The sequence below is a fragment of the Chenopodium album genome, chromosome 19 (assembly GCF_948465745.1).
Source record: "Chenopodium album chromosome 19, dcCheAlbu1.1, whole genome shotgun sequence".
Lineage (NCBI taxonomy): Eukaryota > Viridiplantae > Streptophyta > Magnoliopsida > Caryophyllales > Amaranthaceae > Chenopodium > Chenopodium album.
This window is the reverse complement of record NC_137852.1, coordinates 8,846,642-8,873,904: the sequence shown is the minus strand read 5'-3', so window position 1 is coordinate 8,873,904 and position 27,263 is coordinate 8,846,642. Positions and strand designations below refer to the sequence as shown.

The 27,263-nt window shown below is 35.3% G+C and overlaps 3 protein-coding genes across 4 annotated transcripts; all 3 read left to right on the top strand.

Annotated features, from left to right (window-relative positions):
• The first annotated feature begins 2,213 nt into the window (after window positions 1-2,213).
• LOC145595874 (serine/threonine protein phosphatase 2A 55 kDa regulatory subunit B beta isoform-like) lies at window positions 2,214-13,191 on the top strand. 2 transcript variants are annotated; one of them, XM_081652303.1, is made up of 14 exons: window positions 2,214-2,804; window positions 5,596-5,699; window positions 5,809-5,907; window positions 6,012-6,131; window positions 7,008-7,193; window positions 7,403-7,494; window positions 7,776-7,894; window positions 8,750-8,873; window positions 8,993-9,116; window positions 10,770-10,838; window positions 10,955-11,046; window positions 11,140-11,217; window positions 11,331-11,401; window positions 12,535-13,191. In XM_081652303.1, the coding sequence occupies exons 1-14, from the start codon at window positions 2,678-2,680 to the stop codon at window positions 12,669-12,671; spliced, it is 1,542 nt and encodes a 513-aa protein (XP_081508429.1). In that variant the 5' UTR covers window positions 2,214-2,677; the 3' UTR covers window positions 12,672-13,191. The 2 variants fall into 2 exon arrangements, with proteins under 2 accessions (XP_081508429.1, XP_081508428.1); XM_081652302.1 differs by having other exon boundaries at window positions 7,008-7,196.
• Window positions 13,192-14,129: 938 nt separating this feature from the next.
• LOC145595873 (uncharacterized) lies at window positions 14,130-18,564 on the top strand. Its single transcript, XM_081652301.1, has 2 exons — window positions 14,130-14,586; window positions 17,975-18,564. Exons 1-2 carry the CDS (start codon window positions 14,186-14,188, stop codon window positions 18,207-18,209), a joined length of 636 nt encoding a protein of 211 aa, XP_081508427.1. The 5' UTR covers window positions 14,130-14,185; the 3' UTR covers window positions 18,210-18,564.
• Window positions 18,565-19,832: 1,268 nt separating this feature from the next.
• LOC145595872 (uncharacterized) lies at window positions 19,833-26,060 on the top strand. Its single transcript, XM_081652299.1, has 6 exons — window positions 19,833-20,235; window positions 21,175-21,458; window positions 21,657-21,746; window positions 21,823-21,894; window positions 21,996-22,109; window positions 24,828-26,060. Exons 1-6 carry the CDS (start codon window positions 19,974-19,976, stop codon window positions 25,911-25,913), a joined length of 1,908 nt encoding a protein of 635 aa, XP_081508425.1. The 5' UTR covers window positions 19,833-19,973; the 3' UTR covers window positions 25,914-26,060.
• The last annotated feature ends 1,203 nt before the right edge of the window (window positions 26,061-27,263 follow it).

Sequence of the window (27,263 nt, the reverse complement as noted above, 5' to 3'; positions counted from 1 at the left end):
TTTCTAGTAGTGTTAATTTATTTTAGTTTATTTCAAATAAGTTCATACAATATTAAACAAGATAAAAGTATTTTTTCTTAAAAAAAAATAGATAAAAGAATTTTAGTTTTCAAAGAAATTTAAAAAACATTACTCGTACTTTTTTTTTTTAGTATTTTTTTTACAAGACAATATAATTTTACACGCATATAAAACAATTTTACATGATATAACAATAACCCACAAAATTAAATTTGAATCAAACAAAGCATTAAACAATATAAACATACTAATGTAATCCATGATGTCTTCATAGTCAAGCATCAAAATATATACGAGAGTATTAGGTTTCTATCTTTCCAACCTCAAATAAAAGCTCCATTTGTCCAAAAAAAAAAAAAAAAAAAAAAAAAAAAAAAAAAAAAAACAGCAACTTGTTGGTTAGTGTTTAGCCCAAAAGTCTTGTTTTTTTGTTTGACCTTTTCATATCAATAGCTTCTTATCTTATACCATTTGCATTACAATTTATATAGTATGTGACTAGTAGTACTACAAGTCTACAATTATGATTAGAAATATAACATTATTGATGCGTGATGAACTTGCTTAAAAAAAATTAATCAAATTGCAAATTTGTGTCAATTGTTTGGCTCTATCCCAAATTTTCATTGCTATCTTTCCCGTAATTTCCCAAATCAATGATAAGCTACTACTCCCTCCGTTCTTTTTACTTGACCTGTTTCTTTTATCAAGTTTGTCAATGCAAAACTTTAATCATCAACAATTTCAATTCTCCACAAATAAAAAAGTTATATATATTATATATGATATTAATTATTGAGACAAATTCAAAGAGATCTCTCGTGAATATGTTTTTCCTTACATATTATTCACAAAAGACGATCAAAGGAGGAGTAGTGAATAGTGTAAAAGTCAAAGCGGGTTAAGTAAAAAAGAACGGAGAAAGTATATAATACGAAGAACATATTTGATTTTTTCAAATTTTTTTTTATAAGGCAAAAGTTATTTATTTATTTATCTTTGACGAGGGCAAAAGTTAATTAGATAAACATAACTAAAATTAAAATTAAACATATTAATTTAAAATGAACACTAATAATGTAGATCAATGTGCGATTTTGGCATGTAGTTCCAAATCAATACTACTTTAAGAGAGGTTACTCCAGGTGAATTTTTTTTTTTTTCACGGCTACAATAGATTGATAGATGCTCTCGTCGATGAAGGTTGTAAATCACAGCGATGTGAAAGAGGGTATAAAGAATGTACGATTTGCAATAACGATATTAGCTTTGCCGAGAGGTGAAAATTCTAAGGTGCAAGCGGCTGTACCTTGCTTAACACAGCCAAAAAATGCAAAAAGAACACGTAACTATTTTGTAAAGAATATATAGTTATTTTTTAAAGGACATATAGTTGTTTTCTAACGAACATCCAATTTTTTATATTTTTTTCATATTTAATGAACATATGTAATATTAATAAAAAAACATAATAATATTATGTAATAAACATTATCTATGTATAACCACCATAATTTGAAGACAAAATTCCATATACATTTCACAATAAGGAATGAACACTATGTCGCAAATAAAAGTACATTATACTGACAATAAAGAACATAAACATATGTTCTTTTCATTTTTTTTGTGCAAAAATGTTCTTTTCACTCTAGTTATATGTTCATTACATATTGATAGTATGTTATTTTCATTTTAGATATATGTTCATTACATTTGCCTGTAGGAACCATCTATTGGCTGAAAGGTTGCTCTTATTTGATTCAATTATTATGTATTTATTTGATACAAAATCTCTTTGTAGATTTCGTATGACAATTTATTTATGAATTATAATTCAGTTACTCCCTCTAGTTTTTAAGAAGTAAGCCATTAGCGTTTATTGCATAATTCACTTGACTCCTATTATTATTTATACTTTAGAATAAAAAAATAGTCTTGTACTGTGGATACTTATTGAAATCGTTTCAATGAATAGATTATTTAGTTAACAAGTCAACAATATACTTTGTAAATTGTTACGAGTAATATGGAATAATAACAAGTTCAAATGAACATATACCAATTACCAAACAACTGATTGCCAAATAAGATCGTAACAACATGAAGATGTAACATCAAATCATAAAGGAACCCATCACTTTATATCTCCAAACTATTATAATTTTTTTTTTGGTTCATTCACACCCTTACTTTTTGTCAAAACCAGGTTACACTACTCTCTCACACTAACAAAGACCCCGCAACATACCTATATATTTAGAGAGAGAAACTCAAAGAGAGAGAGAGTGTGTGTGTCTATCTGTGTCTGTAGCTTTTGGGAATCTTTCAATCCTTTGAGATCGTTCATCATTGAGATTGTGAAAAACCCAGAAAAAAAAAAGGAAAAAAAGAAGAAAAAAAAAATGAGATAACCCCATTAAACTCTATTCTCTGTTTTTGTGCAAAAATCAAGAATCTGATTTATCTCTCTCTTTAGGCTATTGGGTATTTTAGTTTGAACCCATTTGAGCAGAGATTAAAGAAAAAGATTGGAACTTGAATGGAAGTTTCTAATTTATCATGAATCAAGGGATTTGATCAGCTTATTCATGCAATACCCTTTATTTAATTGGTTGATTTTGATCGTGAATCTGATCAGAAAATTTATCTAAGAATGAAGGGTGGCGGTGGTGGTGGCAGTGGCGGCGGCGATATTGGAATGGGGTTGCCGCAGCCGCCGTTGGATTGGAAGTTCTCTCAAGTATTTGGGGAGAGAACTGCTGGTGAAGAGATTCAGGAAGGTATATTAGATCTTTAATCTTATTTTATTAATTTGATGGTAAAACTTAGAATTGGCTGTTTGTCATTTTTGTGATTTTGTAAATTAATTTTGCTTATTTTTATGTATTATGTGATTTTTAGCATTTTCACTGTGTTTGTAGTTGAATGTAGACTGTAAAGCTGTCTAGAAACAGAAATGTTTGATGTTTGACATTGGATTAGTATGTTTTTCTTATGTGTATCTTGGTCGCAAAGGGAATGTAATGATGTAGATGGGATTCGATTCCAGGTCTTCGGTATCATACCAACTAAGCTAGTTGTAATCCACTAGATTGAATTAGTGTATGTGAATCATTATTCTTTTAAAAGGATCGTAGGACTTTGGAGGTAGAATTTGTTACAAGTAGAGTTTTTAATTTGGAAATTGATTGATTATTGCTGAGGATGCAAACTGAGTTACTACCAATAGTAAGTTCCTGTATCTAGGCTTTGTGTAGCGGTGACTGTTTTTGCTTTAGTGTATACAGAAGTGCTAAATTCTGCATAAAATGTGAGGATCTAATATCTGTCATTGACTCATTGGGCAAGAGTCCGAGTTCGCAAGTTCCCCTAAACTGCACTTTTCCACCTATATCCGGGGCAAGTTTTAGCTTGGGTAATACTGGAAGATATGGAAAATGTTGATTTGAGGTGACTGATTTTTTTTCTTCATTGGACCATCACACATCATTGGTCAACCCTGGTTTTTGTTTTGCCTATGAATTTTCTTTTGGATTATTAGGAAAACGAATCATGGTGTGGAGGACTAGAGGTTGTCCAAAACTTTTTATAAGCATAGATTTATGTGTGATTGGCCCCCAAAGATGTCTAGTTATGCCATTGTTCTGCAGCCTACTATTGCATTAAGAAGGCTGTTTAAGCTTTTCTGCATTCAACTTGAAATATGCGTCGATTTTCCTAATTGACCTTGATTATCCAGGTGCTTATAGTTGCTAAGCTGCTGTTACAAGTGTTATGAATCAATGAGCACGTCAGTGCTTTTGGCATTTGTTATGGAGTATACAGATAAGAGTGAACCCTGAGATCCTGTTATCTCCAAATCAAGAAATGATTCATAAATGATATGTTTATTTTTATAGAAGTATGAGTTATGTTCATTCTGATACTGAGTTCACTTCCTAGGATCAATCCATGATAAAACTTTATGTGGGAACATTAAAAGCTCATAGTCTGTCTTCTGGTATAACTGTAATAAGTCAAATACTAAAAGCTATTACTATTCCAATATATTCATAGGAAGTGGAAAATTCATGAGAGTCATGATGTTTTCTCAAAAAAAAAAAAAGACGTGCATTTATGTAGAAAAGAGTGGAGAGGAGCAAATTATCCTGCTTAATGGTATCAACAATATCAGTTAGGGTGGGAGGGAAGTCTATTTAAGAACAGGTTGTTGGCTTTGCTAATCAGTGGCTGGTTCATTGATTTGTATTGTTCAGAAATTAAAAGTATATATAAATTTCTCTCTGCTGCTGCACATCAAGTTATTGAAAAGACTCACTGATCCCATTTGAACAAAGAAGAAACATACAGAGAACTACCAATTTCAACTTTTGGCATTATCATAATTTCCTTGGTTCTAATTCAGAAACATTTCAACTTCCTTAGGTATTAACATCTATCTGCACTGCCGTTATTTTGAAGAGTACATTGTTAAGGTCCTAGTATTATTCTAACCGGATATATAACTAGAAGAAATGAAGAATGCATAATGTGCAGTGTCTGGTGACAAGTGATGGAAGAACAATTAGGACTCAAATTAACCAAAGGGAGGAAAAATTAAGAAAGTTTGATTAAGATGTAAGGTCTTAGCATGCGAGGTAGGTTCTCTCTCAGTACCTTAATAAAGGAAAAGAGGGCTAATCCTCTTTTGAGCTATCCTTTAAAGATAAACTTTTTCTTTTGTCATTTGACTTCTATTGCACCCTTCACCTAGTATATTACCCTGAAATTTGGTATATGGTTGCCTATTAGGTGGATGAATATCTTGGGTTATTTATCAACAAGAAGATCCATGTTACAAGAGATGGACATTTGTAAAGGGAAAAATGGAGCTTAAAATAATCTGGATGGTAATTGTGTTTGGAGTCTATAGTTTCTTATGCATTGTTAAGCACTTAGTTATGCAGACTTTGGGTCTTCCTTCTGCTGTCTGTCTTATCCTATGCTTGTTACAATTATGATATGGAACTTGCTACCTTCAGACTCTACGATGCCAATCATGTAAAATGGATATTACCGTTTGCAGAACTGTTCTATCAGCACACTACAGGATTCCTGTTAATGTAAAAGCATACATATGAATTGCATACTCAGCTGAGCTGTGAATTTTTCTGATGTATATATGATTGGTTGAGTTTTAGAGATTGGACACCATTCACCTAGTGTATCTTATGATTTTGTTGCCATAAGGTGACTAAATATGGCATCTAAATGAGAATGTGCTGATCTTGGTGGATGCTAGGTGGCAGCTGCTGAGCTGCTTGTTTTATATTGGCCATTACTCATATATTCACTATATTGTTGGAAAAATTGCAAGAAATGTGATGCAATTGTGCAAAGCTGTTGTGGTGCAATACGTGGCATAGGCTTGCATCATCTCATTTAGATTTAAATGAAGCATAAGAATTGACAATATAGAGGCTTCCCATGCTTGACTGTGGTAGACTCAGGATACATCATCTTAAATTCTTAATGATATTGTGATATTGTCTGCTCAGTGGATCTAATTTACATGTAATTTTCTCTCTGCAGTTGATATTATATCAGCTATTGAATTTGACAAGACTGGGGACCACCTTGCTACTGGAGATCGTGGGGGTCGGGTTGTTTTGTTTGAGAGAACTGACAGAAAGGGTGTAAGTGCAGTCATACTAATTTGATTCACGAAGTAACTTTCTTTGTTTCTAATATAGTCACATGTTGAGGCCAATAACCTATATATAATGTGATCATAATGATATGTAGCATGGTGGACCTAGAAGAGATCTTGAAAAGATGGATTGTTCACCTAGTAGGCATCCTGAGTTTCGCTATCAGACTGAGTTTCAGAGCCATGAACCAGAGGTATGTATCTTCATTGAATCGGCTGTCATAGTTGATGTTTGTTTCTCTTCCTTTTTGTCCTTAATTTTGCTGGAAAAGCCCACATATTTACCTTTTGGTTTCAGTTTGACTACCTAAAGAGTTTAGAGATTGAGGAGAAAATTAATAAGATCAGATGGTGTCAGATGGCTAATGGTGCACTATTTCTTCTTTCCACTAATGACAAAACCATCAAATTCTGGAAGGTGAGGAAACACTTGCTTGCTATATCTCTTTGCAGTTTATCATAGGATTTGTCTAGTACCAGATTACTATCGAATTCAATATTAGGCACTTTTTGTCGATGAATATATTTAGCTTTATTACTTCTTCTTCTTCTTCTTGCTTGCTATATCTCTTTGCAGTTTATCATAGGATTTGTCTAGTACCAGATTACTATCGAATTCAAGATTAGGCACTTTTTGTGGATATCCTCCTCCTCCTTTTTGTGTTTGTGTTTGTGTGTGTGTGTGTGTGGTCTCGTGTCCATATCAAGTGTACTTGATGTAAGAATCATTATGATGTTAGAATAGAAAAGTGTAGCAATCTAATATTATTTGTGGTTACTGACTTACTGTGGGGTATGTAAAACTTGCGAGATATCTTCAGGAGAGATACTATTTGATATAGAATGGGCCTAATCTATCTGTTAATTCAGTCAATACTTCAAAACTAGATTGGATGGTAACAAAGAAGACTAATCGGTTTCCAGTTGGCAATTACTGGCTGTACATGAAAAATGTGGTACTGATGTGTTCTGACCTGCAATCAACTGTAATTGTCCTTGTAAAGGATGTATATGTCTAAAGAAGTGTTAGTAATTTATGAGCATCTTGTCATCTAAAGTACTAATGCCTACTCATCTTGAACAATTTTGGTGTTGGGATGTAGTATGATGATTTAATCTTGTGTATGGTAATATTTATATGATGTGCATTATTTTTATATTCTTTTGGATACTGATTTTTCTTAGAATTAAAGTTGCATAATGGCACCGTGTGAGTGTAACATATTGTCACACCAATCATGCACGTGACCAGAACATTGCATTCCTCTAACCTGTAGCTGTCTCTTTAAGACAGGTCCAAGAGAAGAAAATCAAGAAAGTGTGCAGTGTGAATGTGGATCCATCAAAGATTGAACGAAGTAGCTCTTCGACAGGTTCCAACGGCATTCCAAATGGAGGATTTAATGTCAAACCAACCAATTGTTTGAGCACTGACTTTCCGTTCCCGTCTGGAGGCGTTGCATCATTACGCTTACCCACGGTAGTTGTACTTTAATGTATTAGGCAGATTTGATTCTTGTTTCGAATAAAGTGATTGCTAATACAGGCACTAATCTTTTTGAAAATTAATCTAAAAGACTCTTGTAATATTTATAAAAAAAAAATGCATTAATTAAGGATTCACTATGACTATATTAACCTGGCAAGCTATTCTTTATTTGGCTTATCAATTCTCAAGTTCATGTCCAGGTAACTAGTCAAGAAACAAGTCTCACAGCAAGTTGTAGAAGAGTATATGGTCATGCCCACGACTATCATATCAATTCTATTTCAAATAACAGGTTTGTGTCTTTTTTCTATGAATTCCACTTTGAGGATTATGACAGTTAAATTTTGTTTACATATTTATAGTTGTTAATGTTAACGGTCACTAATCATAATCACTCCCAAAGGCCTGGACCCCTGTTATACCTCTATTTGAACTTATTAGGTTTATTAGGATTTTAAGCATTAAACTCTATTATTCGATGCCTGTTGCCTCAAGTAATTTGGTTTATAAACTTTATGTTGCTTTGTTTACTTCAAATTCAGGAACATCACTTTTTCTTCTTTCTCTTTTTAGTGATGGAGAGACCTTTATTTCGGCTGATGACCTCCGCATAAATCTCTGGAACTTGGAAATTAGCAGTCAAAGTTTCAATATTGTTGATGTTAAGCCTGCAAACATGGAGGATCTAACTGGTAGAATTCTCGCCATTCTCAAGCGTTGTTGCATGCCTAATTGCATTTTCTTTCTCTTTTAAATTTCGCTTTAAGGATGGATTAAACAAGATTTTTTTTTCCAATGAGCTATTCTCTCTCCACCTTATAATAGAGATTACTTGGGATGGTAAGATGATTAGTGTACATGCTCCTTAATATATACGAAGTATGAAGTATTTATTTATGAACTGAAGGCAATCAATTTATGCAGTCTTTAAGTGTTCTCTTTCTGTTAGTAAGTTCCCTCTGCTTTGTACAACCAGTTTATATTGGTAAGGGACTAATAGGGGTTAAGCTGTATTTATATTATCTTTCCTAGACACTACTTATAGATTTATAGTGGGATCCTTCCGGGATTGTTGATTTTGTTTGTGTTGCCTTTTTCCTGCTAACCTGCTTTGCATTTACAGAGTACAAGTATATGAATTATATTTCGTAATTTTATCTACGTTTTCTACAAAAGAAAAATATAGATTCTTGTACTTTAGCTTTTCAAGTCAATCAACTTTTTTTTTTTTTTTTTTTTTTTTTTTTTTTTTTTTTTTTTTGAAGTAAGAAAAGTGAAATTAATAAAGCAAGAAGGGACATTGTGGCAACTAGGAAATGGTTTCCTATACTTGACTGGGAAATATGAAAAAGATTTTTCATTTTTCTTACTATTTTTTTTTAAATGTCCATCTAGGAACTTGCCTACCTCTACACCCATTCTATAGTTGGAACATATCTGCAGATGAATAATTCTGATTAATAAAAGAAATGTTTTCTTACTTTGAAGATACGCATGGCTTTCAATGCTAAATTCTGGAACTGATATGCTTGAGCTTATTCTTGCAGAGGTGATAACTTCAGCAGAATTTCACCCTACCCACTGCAACACGTTAGCATATAGTAGCTCAAAGGGTTCTATCCGACTAATTGACCTACGGCAGTCTGCTTTATGCGATAGTCATAGCAAGCTGTGAGAGATATTTCAATTCATCATAATCGTCACTATATAAATTAGCTGCTCTGAATTATGAAAATATAAAAATATCATCATAATCATAACTATATTAACTTATTTTCCATCGCGTACAGGTTTGAGGTGCAGGAGACTCCTGGTTCAAGATCCTTTTTCACTGAGATAATTGCTTCAATTTCAGATGTCAAATTTGCAAAAGATGGTAGATACATGCTCAGCCGTGACTATATGTCTCTGAAGGTCCATATTTTTCTACTTCTTCATTGCTTTAGGCTTGCAAGTTCTGCGACTTGTAATTTTTCTTAGCATTGCATGTTTCACAGCATCTTATTTCTTAAGAAAAAAAAATTGCCTGAGTTTTGTGGTTTAATTTTTGGTATGCTCCTATGTTGGGAAAGTTGCGTATGAGAATAGATTGATTAATTGATATCATACAACTAGAGTACCAACCATGTTATAAAATACTCAGGCAAAATCTGTGCGAATCTGGTGAGAATTTTTGTAAAGTACACAATTAATAAGCCAGTGTAATGTGAGACCTCTCTCCTAAATTAAATGTTATATGCTACTTTTGTGGAAATTTATAACATGCACAAAAAGTAGGATTTTTTGAAGGATTGGTTGCTAACAGAATTAGGTAGAAGGATGGTAGTCTTTCCCAGTTTCCAGGGCTGGTATATAACCTAAATGCTGTATTTTTGAAGGCAAACAATCAGACTACTCTACAGTGCTATGTCCTTTATCTTGATCTGAAAATCCTGACTTTATCTTAATCTGAGAGTCCGGACTTTGTCTATGCGACTCTTATAATATACGAAGTATCGATTTTTTTTCCCTTCATTTGCAGTCTTAAGACTCTCACCCAGGGTTGGATCCAAATTTAATCTTTGGATCCGGGCGGTGGGGGGTTTAGTAAAACTGGTTTGAAGATCTGAATTGAATTAGTCTTATTTCCAGTTAACAATAATATAATAAGTGAATAAGTCTCATGATATGTGAATTCGAACTATACTGTAAAAAATTAACAATGCAAAAATGGTTTATCTTCTTAAGTTATCATTGTATGTTGGATCCAAAGATCGTGAAATCGTATTAAGATCCGACCACTACAAGTTTTTACCAATCCTACAAACATTAAGATCCTTCTTAAGATCCAGATCAGTGACTTGTTTCTGGATTGTAGAATCATAGGATTATAAGATCTGGACCAGAATCCTAATAACCATGTGTGCATTACTTTTATATGTGATACCTGTTATTAGGATATCTTATGAAGCATGTATTAGCCAAGGGAGTATGAATAAGGTAGAATACTATTTTGGTCTCTTCTCAATTGAAGCTAGGATACCAACAAAATTATAAAGCCATCAGCCTTTGAAAGTTATTGACCATAAAGCTAGTATGGAAGAAGTGGCATTGATGAACTTTTTAGTGTATCTCTTTTGTCTGATTTGTGTTTGGTTTTGAGGGTAAATAGCATATATTTTTGGTTCATAATGCTTTTTTTGCTATTTTGTGGTTTTTGTTGACCCAACCTGATTGTGAAACTGCAAAAAGGTAGAAATGGCAGAATATGGGGTCGAGTTTCTTTTATTACTTCTGTTTAAACTAAGTAGGGATTTTTCTTGGAATCACTTTGACTGATCTGTTGCACAATTGGTCCACCTTTTTTTATTTCTTTTGTATTCTTATTATTAATATTATTTGTTAGGAAGGATTCCTGTTTCCTGGTCCTCTTTAGATACATTACTTTTTTTTTTAAGTATTTCTCTTTTTTTCCTAATAACAAAAGTAAAAAGATTAGTTTAATGATCAACCCTGAACAGATTTTATTAGCTTAAGACTTCTTTCATCTATTCTTTTTTTTCTTTTTTTTTTTTTTTTTTTTTTCAGCTATGGGATATAAATATGGATTCTGGGCCTGTTGCAACTTTCCAGGTTCACGAACATTTGAGACCAAGGGTTAGTTCTTGTATCAGTCTTGTTCAATTTCTTGTTAGTCAAACATGTTAAACTTCCTATTTGTCTGCCTTTAATTAGTTTGCTAATTTTGTTGGATAATTTGTTTATGTTGTCAGCTCTGTGATTTGTATGAAAATGATTCCATTTTTGACAAATTTGAGTGCTGTCTGAGTGGAGATGGATTGCGAGCGGCTACTGGTTCTTACAGGTGATCAATTTCATTGCATGGCATACGGCCCTTCATTATAATATTTTATTGTATTGATGCCATTTTGATGCTAAAACTATTCTCCACTACCAGCAATTTGTTTCGTGTTTTTGGCTGCTCTTCGGGCAGCACAGAAGCCTCAACCTTGGAAGCCAGCAAAAACCCCATGAGGTAAAAGTCTGATTCCGAAAAATAAACTTCTGCAATTTGCTTCAATTGCCAAGTCAATCACTTCTATGTTGCTGTTCGGATTTTTCTCACTGATTAAATCTTGTTATTTTCAGGAAGCAACTTCCAGCCAGTACAAACCATAGACCCTCAAGAACTGGCACCTTTACACGTGGTGCGAGGCAAGGTATGTATTGACATATATTGTTCCTAGAAACTCTAGATTGGGGATTAAATTTTGCTGAAATAACTTGTGAAAATCTGTTAATTATACATTTTTCCCGGTGGTTTGAAGTCTCATTTAGTAGAGGACTAGAGGTGGTTGATACAACTTCTCTGTTGGTCTCATTTAGCAGAGATGGTGAATACAACCATTGTCATAGACAGTTCTGCACATATTTGACACTTTTTTAGTACTGTGTAGTTTAATTGTGTCATCATTAAGACACACACATCGAGAATAATTGTCACATGCTACTATTTAGTTACAGTAGCTATGTATGAAGCTTACTTTATGTAGACCTTCAGTGTACCTGACTTAGAAGATAATCTTTATTGAAGCAAATAAGCAGACACCATGATCTCGGGAAACAGATTAAAGTTATTGCTTCTTCATTAAGTATCTTATAGCCCCACCTTAAGGCTTCTTCATTAAGTATTTATAGTGTTTCTAAGGTGGGGCTGCAATTCTTTGCACAACTCCATAGAATTCAGAATTGGGAACCATGTCTATGTGACTATGAAGCTCAAACTTAGATTATACTCCCTCTATCCTGAGATAATAGTCACATGAACGTCCAGTAAAAGTTACCTTCTCCCTTGGGAACTTACTTGGTTTCCTAGAAAAACTCCCCCCCCCCCCCCCCCCCCAAATGTATTAGTAATGTTAAATGTTTAGAAGTTTTTATTGCATCATATCCTGTTGAACCAAACGTTAGTGACATCAAGCTCAGCCCATTCATTATACAAGCTGGATTACCACGCTTGATGCATCTAAGATCATGGTTGCCCCTAAAAAGAACTTTCAATGTGCTCACATTTATCAAGGTTAACATTAGTTTCAGGGGATGTAGACAGCCTAGACACTAGATGGATATGGTCAAAATTCCTTCCCTGGTTTGAATATAATTCATTGTCAGCTGTCAATGGATTGTGCGATGATATACCACACCACCTTTTCTTGTTCTTTTTTGTAAATAAATAAGCTGACAGTTCTGGGCTGCAGAGATTTAAATCAAGCCCTTTCGAATAACAATTGTACAGCTTGTCCTGTGAAAGTGCTGTTTACTAATAATGTATGCTTTGCTTCTCTTTGGTTAGGATCGGAGAGTCCTGGAAGCGATGCAAATGGAAATGCTTTTGATTTCAACATGAAGTTGCTTCATTTAGCGTGGCACCCCACCGAAAACTCGATTGCATGTGCTGCTGCTAACAGCCTGTATATGTATTATGCCTAGAGATATTCTTGGAGCGCAATGTGCTTCTGCAAAATAAAGTTGTTCATCTTGAACTAGAAGATTTTTTTTATGGTGATCACGAACAATCCCAGAATGAAGAATTCTACAGATTGCAGTATGTTAGAAGCAGGATTGCCCGAAATGGTTTTCCTCTGCTGTTAGGTCAGATGAAAAAGAAAAAGTTACAAGTTACAAGAAAGTTTTTTTAACAGTAGATACGAACAAGAATGTCTCTTTTGGCAGTGATGATGCTTGTGGACATGAGATTGAACTTCAATTGCAGATTTCGCTATTATGGAGCTCTTAAGGTTCATCAATACCATCCGCCCTTTGTATTATTGTTATTATTGAATTATTAGCGCGTTTTAGGATTTCTGCAAAATGTTATTTACTGTTATTATAGTCATTTTACCAGCTAACCAATTCTTTTGTTATGCCTTTTGCTCCTAAATTTGCTGTTGTATAATGATGTTTAAAGTACTAACGTTTTTCTTTTCTAAACTTGTAGAGTTTGTGATAATTATTACTCTATTGTACTTTCTCATTTAATTTCTTCTATACCTCTTTTGTTTTCTTTAGCTTTTTGTGATTTTCTTGTACTCGTATTAAAGTAAGCAAAGATTTTGGGTCAACATGCATGCGTAAGTAGGATGAACAAGAGAGATCCACTGGTTCAAGCATATGTTCTTGATTCTTGTGGCTAATAAAGTTTTACATCGATATATTTTTGTGGCTGTTGGAGCGAGCATTCTTTGTCAAGATTAGTATACTCAACTACTTTGATGATGCATATGGTTAGATGTATTGTGTGAACTTTCCATACTCTAAAATTTTGCAACGTGTGGGCAGCTTTCGTACAAGATAATCAAGTTCAATTCTCAATTACATAGCGTGAAAATTAGGTGAATAAAACACATCTTTAAGGATGTAATTTTCATTTAGAGTATCACTACTTGGAATCTATTTGCTTTGAATTGGTTAATCAATAAAAACATCTACTACTACAAATTCATTTAAGAGCATGTTTTATTACCTGAATCTTCACTTATTTGAAGTCACTCCAACTTGATTAAACTTACTCGTATTTTGTATTCAAAACTTACAAGGAATGTATTCGGTAAGATTTGTCAAAAGCTGACACGACACTAACTCGATACGAACCCGACTCAAAATAGGCGGGTTTGGGTTGATAATTCTCTACCCGTTTACATAATTTGGTCGACACGAACACGACACGAAATCAAACGGGTTAAATTTGAGTTGAAAATTTCAACGCAAAACAACAAAACAAACACACATAACCCGATTATATAAATGAATTGAACGACGACCCGTCAACTCAAATTTCCAAATTAACCGACCCACATAACCTGATGATCCAAATTTCCCATTCTCCAGGGGAAACAAATTAACCGACCCAATTTCCCCATCTCCAAATTTAAACAACTCTCTTTCTCTCTCCTCCCCCATTTCCCCTGTTCCCCATCTCTCACTTTCTCTCTCCTCCTTCAACAATGGCGCTCCTAGCTCGAACCGCATCAACCCGCACAACAACAACCACCCTTAAAGCCCTCCCTCATTTCTCCTCCGCCTTCCACACCACCCACCCTTCTCTCTCCTCCGCCTCATCCACCACTCAACCCACCACCTACGCTAGAGCCCCACCTCCCGCCCTCCCCAAGGCGGCGGAGTACGTCATCTCCAAGGTTGATGACCTCATGAACTGGGCCCGTCGTGGGTCCATTTGGCCCATGACTTTTGGGCTTGCTTGTTGTGCTGTTGAGATGATGCATACTGGTGCTGCTCGCTACGATCTGGATCGCTTTGGGATTATCTTTAGGCCTAGTCCTCGTCAATCTGATTGTATGATTGTTGCTGGTACTCTTACTAATAAGATGGCTCCTGCTCTTCGCAAGTATGTCCCCTTCTCTTTCTTTTGATTTTTATTTTTGGGTTTGATTTTGATTGTGTTTAGGGTTTTTGAATGTTTTCTTTGATTTTTTTCGGTGGGGTGGTTGGTTTTGTATTGGGATTTTAGGGTTTTGATTTTGTTTGGGGTTTGTGTAATGGGGTGATTAGAGAATCTAGAGTCAGCGTTGTTTTTGGGGATATATTTTCAATTGGGTATTTGGTAGTTTTATTTAATTTTTTGGGGATTATGGGAATTGGAATGAGATCATGACAATTTCTTTGTGCAACCAAGTTTGTTAGTTTTGGAGAATTAAGGGAATTGAGGAGGAGAAGGTGGTATTCAATGATGAATTGTTTGATTGGGACGTATTATCCGACGGGTTTTTGATTATGTATGTTGTGAATGATTCTGAAATCGAGACGAGGACTATGTTTTTGGATATGAGCTGATTGTTCATGGAGTCGAGTGGAAAAATGACCAACATTGTGGTGCTTTGATGAGTTGGGTGATATGATTTTGATGGACTAGTTTGTTTATGAAATAAAGTGATTTGGAGTTTTAGATTAGTGCATTGCAAGGGAGAAAATGTTTATGTGGAAGTATTATAGTTGTTGCTTTTTATGGGAATACATTGGCATGTTGCCTTCACTGTTACTGTATATTTGAGCAGAAGATAAACTACTTGAATGTTTCTATTTTATAGGTGCTGATTTTCTTTTATTGTGAACTCCTCTGTTGTTTGGACAATGGTGTGCTCTGACAAATGATTGAAATTGTAATTAACAATATTATGGTGATTAACTTGAAGAAATGTTTACCTTTTACATGGCTTAAAGCTTTATGCAGTCCAGAACATGGTTGCAAGTATTTGTGGTCCTATGGATGGAGAATGATTTTATAGTGTATAGCCTGCAGGTAGCAGAGCAAGTAATGCTCAACTGAGCTGTTTTGGCAGATGCTCTGTAATGAACTAGTTGTGTCATGTGTAAGAAAACTTTTAGGACTTGGGGAGATGTTAGGGATAGGTTCCTTGCATGCTGTATAATTCTTTTAAGCAAGGTTGGTACTTTTCTTTGTAATCATTTCGTATATCTACTTAATAGTCTTTTTGGCAAAATAAGGGATGGAGCTTATGTGATGCGTTGCCTTTCTTTATCCGCCAAATATTTTTGACAAAGGCATGGGTTTTATGGAAGATTTGTTTGTGGCTGTTAAATTAAGGCAGTAGTTGTTCTTGTTAAATAATTAACCAGGATGATTCAGATCCTTATTTTCTGGCCTGTGATTGGAAGCTGTACATTGAGGAATATAGCTTTTTGTGCACCTTTCCCTTCTCTTATTGCAGTAAGCCTTGTTAGGTCATTCCTCTGGCTGTGTTTTGAAGTTTTTGAACATTGGTTGCTTTTGCCAGATATCTCAAGCTATGTGGTGTTGAGATCTTTGATTTTTCTATTATTCATTGTGGAATGAATTTTTCATCTTTGTTATAGCAAGTGGTTGGGATGATTTAAGTTTGGGGTTGTCATTATAGGTATCTTTGATGGTGAATTGACTCCTGGTGTTGATAGTTTGGAATTGGGAGAACCCTTTTGTTATATGAAAACTTCCCAAACCTTATACAATCTACAGGCAGTATTCACAATTATTATTTATGTTGGCTTGTTATTCCTTTGTTGAATTTCTGTTGTGGGTTGGTTAAACTAGCTTCTGCAATTGTGAATATCTGCTGAAATTGATGATGTTTTCTTCTCATTGGAAAAGGCTGACTTTGTGTTATTAAAGAGAGCTGTCTTGACCGAGTCTAGTATTTTTCCTCCAAAAATATGTACAAGGCCAGGCCAGAATTTTGGTGCATATTGATTGTTTGTCCTATGTAGACATGTAGACATGTAGTGTATAAAGAAGCTCAAGGCTCAATGCTGCAATGAGGTGATGAGGGTCCTGCTGCATGCCTTGGGTGCGCTTTGGTGTACCTCTTCGAAATGAGCACACAATATTTAACCTTGCTTATGTGTGCCTCTTTAATGCACCTCGTTCAGAGCAAAAAAGCACTCCACCCTATTCTTCTAGGTGTGCCTTTTTATACACTAGTCCTGTGCCATATTCATTTCCCTTTCTTAGCCTATATATTTTCCATCCAGGGCTTGATTTTGTATCACACTCCTTGTGCTTTTCTATTGTGCCATTTCCATTTTTACCTACTCTATATGTAATTGTGTGCGTGTGTGAATGTGTTTTCTAAACTGGATTTGTTTTGAGAACTAGTTAAGTGTCACTACTCACTAGTGCATGATACAAAGCAAAAAGGTTTCTGTTGTAATTGATGCTAGTTGGGTGTCATAGTTGCCGAGCCAGGATTTCTCTCTCTTCTGGAGGGGGCTTTATGGTGAAATTTCTAAATAGGCTTATTTATGGCTGAGAAAATGTTTAGTGTTCCTTTGGCTTGTAGTAATGTTAGTATGTAGTTATCTTGAAAGAACTCAGTAGGTTGTTTAGTCTGAGTTGGGTTTGAGGGTTGATAATGATAGGTTACTTGCCTAAACACACAAGTAATTCTGAACTAGTTGGTGATAATGCTGAATAAGATTAATTAAAGAAGTGAGGCTGGTCAGAAGCTTGATTAAGAGATTGTAACATCCTTTCTAAAACTTTCCTGAAAGTAGACTAATTGGGTAAGGTGATATTAAGCTGGATTAAGAGATCAGTAAGCCCCACAAGTCATTTACAGCTTGTTATTTATCTTATAATGCCTTCCGCTTAACTGTAACACTGCAAAATCTTGTGGATTATTTTTCTTTGTCCTACTTTTGTGAGTTTTAGTAAAGGGCATTCTTTTGTTGTCCTCTGCCATGTTTTTTCACCCTTCAGTAGTTTAGTGTTATTGGCATAATCTTTAGTTTTCTGACTGCTCTGTCTTTGAGATTGAAGTTTGCTTCAAGGTCTTTGGGTGCATGTTTGGGATAGTAGTTGCTGAAAGCTTAATATGCTTTGGTGTTTTAAATTAAATGTCAATGATTGTGCTGGAGATTGGTAGTTCTAACCCCTGCATATTTGTAATGGAAGCCACATTTTCTGTGAAATTTGTGTGGAGGAAATCTATATATAGATGCCATAGATTTAATATAGTCTGGTTATTGAGATCCACCATTCCCTAGTTTTGGCAATTGGCATAGTATCTGCCCTCTTTCCCTGTTCTTTCCTTTGTTCTGTGCTTCTGTCCTGTAACTCCTTTGATTTTTGGTGAAGAATTGAGTTAAATTGGATGACTAGAATTTTCTTTATTGAATTGGCTAACGAGTACTGACTAGAGGCTTGAGTTCCACTCGTTTGAGTTCTGCTAACTTGTGTTCTTGAAGAATGTCCTAACATCCGTGTCTTCAAATAATTTCAGGGTTTATGACCAGATGCCTGAGCCAAGGTGGGTTATATCTATGGGAAGCTGTGCAAATGGAGGTGGATACTACCACTATTCATATGCTGTTGTCCGAGGTTGTGACCGGATTGTTCCAGTGGATATCTATGTCCCTGGTTGTCCACCAACAGCTGAGGCCTTGCTTTATGGACTTTTGCAGCTACAGAAGAAGATTAGCAGGCGCAAGGATTTCCTTCATTGGTGGACCAAGTGAGCTCATTCTGCTTCTATTCCTTCGACGTGGCTACAATATGGCAAGAAAATAATGTGTATTATGATGGATTGTAATATGGTCAAGGGTCATTTCATGATATCTGAAGAATGTCCCTTGAAATTGCTCTGAACTGTGAATCCTGGTTGTGGTTTATTATTGTAACTGATGAGAGGATTACTCGCTTTTATAGTTCATTCAGGTTTAACAGATTTTCAAGTAAAATTCTGAAATGTTTTTTGTTTTGTGGCTAAGTGAAGCTATCTTTTGGTTTTGTACCTTGGGAACGATGAAGAAAAACCTCGGCATTCGATCTCTTCATTCTCTAATAAAGGTTTTGTAGCTTTGTATTGTAGTATGTATATTGTTTACATAATTTTTTTCATAGCTTTTGTTTTGTTGGACAGAATTTTAAGATTTGTTGCAATTGCAGTGGTAGCTATCTTTGTAAGGAGAAAGTCACCCAGTTAACTATTGGCATATTAACTTTTGTGCGAAGTTCTAATCACATACGGAGTATAATGATAATAATTTTCGTAATACTAATGTTATATGGACTTTGTAAAAGGTTGTTGGATGTGGTCATGTGGATGAGTCCTTCTCTAAAAGAGAGGAAGATGGGTTATACACTTATAATGTCTACTTGAATAATACGAAGTATTTGAAGTAGACATGGTGAAATTTTGATTTGAAGTTAGGGCCTGTTCTCTTACCTTCAGTTCAGTTCAGCTCCTAATTTTCTTCTCTTATAAAATATTCATTTTAGTTCAGCTCAGTTCAGCTGAGTTCAGTTCACTTCAGTTCAGTTCAGCTGAGTTCAGTTAATGAGAACAGACCCTTAATTAACAATGTAAAGAAAACTAGTTTAAAGTATTGAAAGTAATTTTACACCCTTTTTTTGTTGTACATTGAAATATTATTATAATATTTCATAATTTGGACAAATTAACCATTGGATAATTGTATCCATAATTTTGGACAAATTAACCATTGAATAATCAATTTTGGACAAATTAACCATTGAACGTATCCATTTTATTAATTTTGGACAAATTAACCATTGAATAATCGTATCCATAATTTTATTCATTGAAAAAGTAATTAGCACAACATTTTAAAAGACGACTTTTGCTTAATATTAAGTATTTGTTTTAAATGTAAGAAAACGCTATTAGTACCAGATAGTTTAGATTTTATAAAACAAGTTGATTACACATCGTTCCTTTCGGCCTTAACATGACAATTACCGATATTTAACCTTAGCTCATCATTGAAAAGACTAGGGTTCATATAACAACAATCAACAAACTGTTTTTTCAATATCCATATCATCGACTCAATCACTAACCCAACTTAACATAACATACATGATACATATTACTACTCCGTAACATATTGGTTAACTTCCCACTCTATAGCCCAAAAAAGGGGATCCGTTTATCAAAGAAGAGAGATTTCCAACATTACTATCGATTCGATCACAAACCCGACCTAACAAACTCCGTAACATGTTTGCCAACTCGCAACTCTTCGGCCCGAAAAGATCTTTCTAATCTCCGGAATTATTAGGACTATATCAGCGTAGATATAATTACGAAGCACAAAGATATTATTATTATATCACCTTTGTACCATAAAAGCGACAATCCGCAGTTTCTCCCAAAATCACAAATAACCTATCTGCTTCAAATTAGGGTTTCTCTCTCTCCTCACCTCGACCCTCTCTCTCACTTTCTCTCTCCTCAAAAACCTTCGAGCTCTACATCAATGGCGGACGATGCTCAATACGACTCTCACAAGAGAAAGTACGATGAAGATACCTCGCCACCGCGTCAACGTCGTCCTACTGGTTTCTCCGATGGTCCTCCTCCCGCTGCCGCACCTTACGGTAACGTTCCGCCGCCATTGGAGGATTTTCAGCTTGCTAAACAGAAGATTCAAGAACTTGCTTCTCTCGCTTTCAATGCTGAGGCTAAGCGTTCGAAGTTTGATAATGGTGGTTATGGTTCCAACGCTAGTGTTTTGTCAGGTATTCATGCTCTCCTTCTTAGTTCCGTTTCAAAGATTGATCGTTGATGTGATTATTGTTGTTTGAATCTGTTTGGTTTGTTGGATGATTATAATTTAGGGTTTGGGGATTTAATTTCATGGAACATGAATAGAAAAGGCTAAATTTATGTTTTTGTTGTAATTGTTATTACTGATTTGTTTTTGCCACAATCAATTATTCGGAATTATGCTTATTTGTTTTAATTTCTTGTGTTTCTGCATAAATTGTTGGTATGCCGTTTGTGTAAACTAGGATTGCATAAGGTTTTGTTAAATTGATTTGTTGGATAATATATATGCCTTGTTTTGTAAAAACATTCCAATGCTCAAAATTTTGTTGTTTTTGAGGCACTAGAAAAATTTTATGATGCTTGCCACAATGGCAGGTGAAGAATTTACAAGGATAACGGATAACTATAGGAGTGAACCTTTACTTTTGTTCTGATGACTTTAAATTTTGAGAAATTCTTTTGGAATTTCAACAACCTAATTTTTTTTCCTGGTTTTGCAAGAAGAAATTGTTTGGTATGTTCATTAGAATTGACGCCTTGATCGTGGGTTTCAGACATTAAAGTCGAGCATGATTCCCTACTAACCTCGTCATAGTAGGGTTGGGGCCCTGGGGGAGTCTAGGTGTATGCAATAATACCCATAGTAGCTAGTCAGCTTAGTCTTAACCCATCTATTAAAGATGATATTTTGGAGAACCAGATTAGTAGGGATAGCCTATCAGGAAAGATTTAAGGACATATAAAATATGTGTGGCTCAATCTTGTTGCCACTTGCCAGTTAAGTAACTGTTGACAGATCAATGCTTAAATCTTTCCTCTTTTTGATATGAACTTGTGAATTTTATCTGATCATATAAAGCTTTTATATGGTTGAATTAGTTTGTTGACAACTGTTCTGTATCTTGTAGATCAGAAGCCTTTATCGTCAAATATTCAGGTTGGTGGTGCTGCTCACGGCTACTCTGGTAGCTCTGATTGCAAAAAGATTGAAATACCCAATGGACGAGTTGGTGTTATCATTGGCAAAGCGGGTGATACCATCAAGAACCTCCAAATTCAATCCGGAGCAAGGATTCAGGTGACTAGAGATTCGGAACACGACCCAAATTTGCCACACAGGACTGTTGACCTGATGGGAAATCCAGATCAAATTGCAAAAGCTGAGCAGCTAATTTACGAGGTTCTTGCTGAGGTATGTCTTTTGGTTACTAGATTAGTATTTTATTACTTTTACGGGGTAACTCTTTACAATTTGATAGTCAACTCTAATGTAATGACTCTTGCATAGTTGTCTTTTTTGGTCATGTGTTGTCAGTAGTACTGCTTTTCTCATTTTGTTTCTAAATTAATAGTCATTTCTTATTGAAAATCTACAATGATGTTTAATCAGGCTGATGCTGGAGGTCCTGGATCTGTTTCAAGGAGAATGCCAGGATCATCAGGGTCTGAACCATATGTTTTGAAGGTCCCAAATAACAAGGTAGGACTATGTCTATAAAGAAATTTTAGAGAATTTTTCTTGGTTGACAATAGTTCTAAGTATTTTAAGTTTTCAGGTTGGGTTGGTTATTGGTAAAGGAGGTGAGACCATAAAAAATATCCAAACCAGGTCTGGAGCAAGAGTGCAGGTTTGTAGCTGGCACCCATTTGTCAATTTTCTGTTATGTGCTACTTTTAATCTCTTTTCTTGTATCTGTCTTTGATGTTTAATTTGTTCATACTCTTGCAGGTTATTCCATTGCATCTGCCTCCTGGTGATGCACCTATGGAAAGAACTGTGCAGATTGATGGTACAAGTGAGCAAATTGAGATTGCAAAACAAATGGTCAATGAGGTCATTGAGGTATGTGTGATTATGCTTTCTTTTGTGGTGAAGTATCTTCCTTTGAATCATATGACCTTTGGGGAGGACTTTAATCATTTGAGTACCACGATTTAAATGCTTATGCTGGTATTTTTCGTTTCTATAGGCTGGTCTAGACTCTAGAGATTGAGTTCATGTTCAACTTTTGTTTCTTGTAACTGCTTGCAAATTTCTGCTGTTATGGTTTATTGATAATTTGGCTTCTATAATGTGATAATGCTAGGATAGTAGATTTCCTAACTTCTTCTTCTTTTTTTTTTTTTTTTTTTTTTTTTTTTTTTTTGTGACCTTTATAGTATCTCTATGGAGAGCATAGATGATTAATGCTCATCTTATATACTCAGTTTCTTATTCAGCATCCATCTTCATCTGCTTACTTCTATTAACAGGGAAAACCCATTGTCTCTTTAATGGAATGTTGGATCTTTTTGCCTTTTTCTATATATAAATAATTAATCTCTTTGCTGTGCATTCTAGCCATTGTGTTTTTGATGGACAAGTTTGGTGTTGTATAAGTATCAATTGGGTTGTCAGGTAATTGAAGTTCTTGTCATGGAGTGAGTGCTTACACCTTTTTGCGGTTTTGGTTGATGGTTGGTGTGGTTTGAAAGGATTATAGGAGGGGAAGTAATTGATCGAAAATTCAATTTTTCTCAAAGTAGATATGACTTATCATTTTTAGTTATGCTCCAAGGTTTTGTACTATATTGTATATAGAATGTTGTGAGACAGATTGATGTCAAGTATATTTTTGCCATTTACCACCACAAGATAACTGGAAGGCTGCGTGATAAAACACATTCCGAGGAAGTTATCTCTTGTGTTTGTAAGTCGTGTTTTAGCTCCATATTGATATATTGGACATCTGGTACATGATATGAGCTATGAAGTACTGGTTTCACATTGTCACCCACAAGTTCATTTGATAGATTATCCAATATTGGTCCTGTATGCTTGAGATAAACTATTATATTGGTTATGCTGTGGTAAATCATCTTGATATAGATTAAGCATGTGCTAGCCTTTGAAGTGGTTGTTAGTTCTGTTTTACTTGACTGACTTACTAGAAGGTGTTGCTGGGTAGGATTATTTTGTGACACCAACATGGATTTTGCTGTGTTGGTGTTCTTGCCGCCTAACTCTGGTATGGTATTTCTTATGCATGACAATAATGTCATTTATATTTTAGTTGCTAGTTTTTTTTTAGGCAATCTCCTAGAGTTTTGCATGGTATTCAGCAGCCAGATGAATATTGTTGTCTTTGATGTTGACTGGCTTTTCTGTACATTGTGTTTAGTGTTAGTGGCTACTTAAATCACGAGCTTTAATCTACATATTTAATCCCCATTAATCGTCACTGCTTTAAGATTGTGCAGCTCCCACTCCTTTCTTTGGGTACTCCCAACTATAAGTGTATGAGCGGTATAACAATTGATGCTTCTGCTCAGCTGTCAAATAGGAAGGGAAAAAAAAAACAATTTTTAATTGAAGATTCTGCTGTTAAGTTTTCATGGATGTTTTTTTTTTTTTTGGGGGGGGGGGGGGGGGTGTCTTGGTATATTTCATTTACTTCCTCTGCTTTTTAAGATGAAATTTTTTGAAAATTTCACTATTCACTAAATTTGCAATCTCATTTTCTGATGATTTTTTCACGAGGCAAAATATAGGTCACATGAGGTCTTGTGTGATTCGTCTTAATCTATAATGTCCAAAAGTCAAATTTTAACTTATTGATAATTAAAGATATCATGAGTATGCAGGCAACATTATTGCTTTGGTCGTATCCGTGAGGAGAAACATAGTAATGTGGGGTGTATTAGATTAATTTTATTATATAATATTTGATATTTCAAATATCAAATCTTATACTCCATAATTTTTAAGTTATCGATACTTTAAGTTGTTAACTATTGAAGATATGGATTGCAAAGTGTGAGAAATGAAAGGTTTCATCTAAATAAAAATGGAGGTTTTGTCGAAGCTGAGTAGCTTGTGAGCATGCAAGCAACGTTATTGTTGAGTTGTGAATCTGCTGGCAGCCAGTATTTGAAATTATATCCAATGTTGTCTTTACGCAAGTATTTCTTATCAGTCTCATTGCCTTTCTTTGGCTGTGAGTTGTTTAAACCATGAGTTCAATCCTCATATTACTCTCTCTAAATCTGCTAATATTATTGTTACTGCTATAATATTTTTCTGCCTTTTGCATAACCTTTAAACTGTTGGCTCATTCCTAACATAATTTGATAATTTATATTTTAGTACTTTATTTAGGTTAGTTCATATGTTAGCACTTCTACAGTTTGTATATTGCTTGTACCCTTGCACTTTGAATAGGGAGTGGTTGGGCACCCGCTGGAGTAAGTCAATACTTCTACAAACCAGTACGGTATGTAGGCGTCTAAACCCCCTCTTATTCATGAATTCTGACTCCTTGAGTAGGTACATGCTATATAGCTTGCAATCTATTGGATTTTAAAAGTCTACATTGCTTTATTTTGTTTCTGGCTAAATAACTGTTGTGCTTAAACCATATTGCTCTGATATATTCTGCCTTGCAATTATTAATATTCTTGACATTGCTTTACATGGCTTATATATGTTTACATTGGGGGACTATTGTCTATATATGTGTATCCATGTTTGGCACTTGCTAGATGTTATCTAGGTTCATATGAGAACATAAATTCCTTGCAGAACCGCCTTAGAAATCCAGCAATGACTGGAGGATATTCTCAGCAAGGCTACCAAGCACGGCCTCCTACAAACTGGGCTCCTCAACCCCCTCAAATGCAGCAGCCTGCCGGTTATGGTTACATGCAGCAGCCTGGAGCTTATCCTGGTGCATCATCTCAATACAATCAACAACCTTACCCTGGCTATCCTCCACAAAACTGGGATCAGTCAAGTGCTTCTCAAACTCAGCAGCCTCAAGGAACTGGATATGATTATTACGGGCAGCAGCAACCCCAAACTCAGCAGCAGCAACCACCTAATGGGTCCCAAACTGGCAGCACTGGTTACAACTACAGTCAGCCACCAACTTCTGGTGGGTATAGCCAACAAGGATACTCTCAAGAAGGATATGCGACTGGATACCAAGGTTATGGCCAACAGACTGCTAATCCTCAATCTGGGTATGATCAGCGCCAGGGTTATGGCTCTACTCCTGGCTATGGAAATGCGGCTAACCCTCCAACTCAAGATGGTCACCCTCCTGCCTATGGTACCCAAGGTGAGACTGCTCAAACACCGTCGTCTGGGCAAGCACAACAGGGATACATTGGGAGCCAGCCTAGTCCTAACCCTGCATACCCAACTCAGCCTGGTTATGGTGCTCCACCAACCTCACAACCCGGTTATGGGACTCCATCTGTACCCCAGACAGGTGCATACCCTGGCTATGGGCCACCACAGGGCCAGAAAACACCACCAAACCCATCAGTGTATGGTCAGCCTCAGCAATCACCATCTCAGGTAGGGGGGTATGCTCCACCTGCTGCTGGTCAGCCTGGATATCCGCCCTCACAACCATCAGCTGTACCAGGTGCTGCTGCTACTTATGGAGCTGGAACTGCTCAGCCTGGTGCTTATCCACAAGCCTATGGTGCACCACCTGTAACCCCACCAAGCTATGGACAGCAACCGTATTATGGTGGTGCTTATTCCCAGCCTGCTGCCTATCCAGCTGATGATAATGGGGTGGCTGCTGCTGCGCCTGCTCCTGCTTCCCAGCCTGCTGCTCAGCCTAATGGAGCTGCCAAAGCATCTCCTCAGAGCTAATGTTTGTATGAGAGGTGTTGATAAGTAGTTACAGTTTGTCCCTGTAGTAGGTTAGAATTTAAATACATTTGCTGTTTTGTAAAATTTTGGATGGTTATGTTAGTTTCTTCTATATGGTAATCTTATAACTTGGTTGGAGTTCCTTCAGCATTTATCTATTCAAGTCTCCAGTGTTAAATTGAGTATGTTGGTACAGATGTCTCTGCTATTGCAATGAAATGGGATGCCATCACAATGTACCTGATCTTGTGTTTGGGGAAATGTCATCACAATGTACCCGATCACGTGGTCGGGGCAACATAATTACTAAGTACAGATGCCTCTGTTGTTTGAATCACTAATTTTGTGACATATTATCACGTTTATATATTTTATTTTTTTAAAGAAGTCTTAAAGATCACTAATTTTCATTGATTAAAGTCATATGGGACTAAGAATCCAAATACATATAACAATTTGACACATTCTCAATTTGTTATTTCTAAGGCTTTCAATTGGTAAGATCCGATGAAAGCCCCTAAGAAATAAAAACGTATTTTGATTGGTTAGTTTGCTTCTAGAAACAGCTAAAGCTTAAAAAAACTACTACATCCGTTACATATTATGAACGATTAGACATTTTTTCTCTCTATTTTATGTCAAATCGTTGCAAATAATATGAAACGGAGGTAGTATCTATTTATTGTCAAAGATAAAAGAAATATAATATGAAGTATATAGATGTGGCTCGTCGTGACTCATGAGATATGGAGACAGGGAAAATAATATTTTGATCTCGAGTCACTGGTAGTTTGGTACCACTCCCAAAACTTATTAGTATATAAATGAAGCTAGTTGGTAAACATGTTTTGGTTTCTCCAACAAAGAACACTAGAAGTAGTTTTATTTCAGGGTTATCAAGATAGCCACAAGTTTCATACCCTATCTCATGACTTGTTCACTCAGCTAGGGCATGGCTAATACCATCTTTATTAGCATGGTGCTAGACTTGAAAGCTAGGTAGCAGTAAATGAATAGTATAAGAGTAATAAGACTAATCAACAGTAATATTTTTTGAAAGTTAACCTATAAAAGTATGCTTCAATTTTTCAATTTTTATACTCAGTAGGGAGTTTTTCGCACTCGGTGCTAGTTGGTGTTGTTGTTAAGTACAAGTAAATGCTTACTCAATTGTAACAAATTTATGGTTTGCGTATTATTGTGTGTACTTTTTGGCTATATGTTTGGCCCTTTTGTTGATCTAAATAATTTTAAAATGTTATGGACATTTAAAAATACTATATTACCTTATATGTTTGTTTTTTATAGAAAAATACCTATTATGAATAATATGAAAGATATATGCATATA

Coding starts and splice junctions, on each gene's coding strand:
- LOC145595874 (XM_081652302.1), top strand. CDS start 2,678: ATGAAGGGTGGCGGTGGTGGTGGCAGTGGCGGCGGCGATATTGGAATG. Junction 5,908..6,011: donor TTCAGAGCCATGAACCAGAG/GTATGTATCTTC, acceptor TTTTGGTTTCAG/TTTGACTACCTAAAGAGTTT. Junction 8,874..8,992: donor TGCGATAGTCATAGCAAGCT/GTGAGAGATATT, acceptor CATCGCGTACAG/GTTTGAGGTGCAGGAGACTC.
- LOC145595873 (XM_081652301.1), top strand. CDS start 14,186: ATGGCGCTCCTAGCTCGAACCGCATCAACCCGCACAACAACAACCACC. Junction 14,587..17,974: donor ATGGCTCCTGCTCTTCGCAA/GTATGTCCCCTT, acceptor AAATAATTTCAG/GGTTTATGACCAGATGCCTG.
- LOC145595872 (XM_081652299.1), top strand. CDS start 19,974: ATGGCGGACGATGCTCAATACGACTCTCACAAGAGAAAGTACGATGAA. Junction 21,459..21,656: donor TTTACGAGGTTCTTGCTGAG/GTATGTCTTTTG, acceptor ATGTTTAATCAG/GCTGATGCTGGAGGTCCTGG. Junction 22,110..24,827: donor TGGTCAATGAGGTCATTGAG/GTATGTGTGATT, acceptor AATTCCTTGCAG/AACCGCCTTAGAAATCCAGC.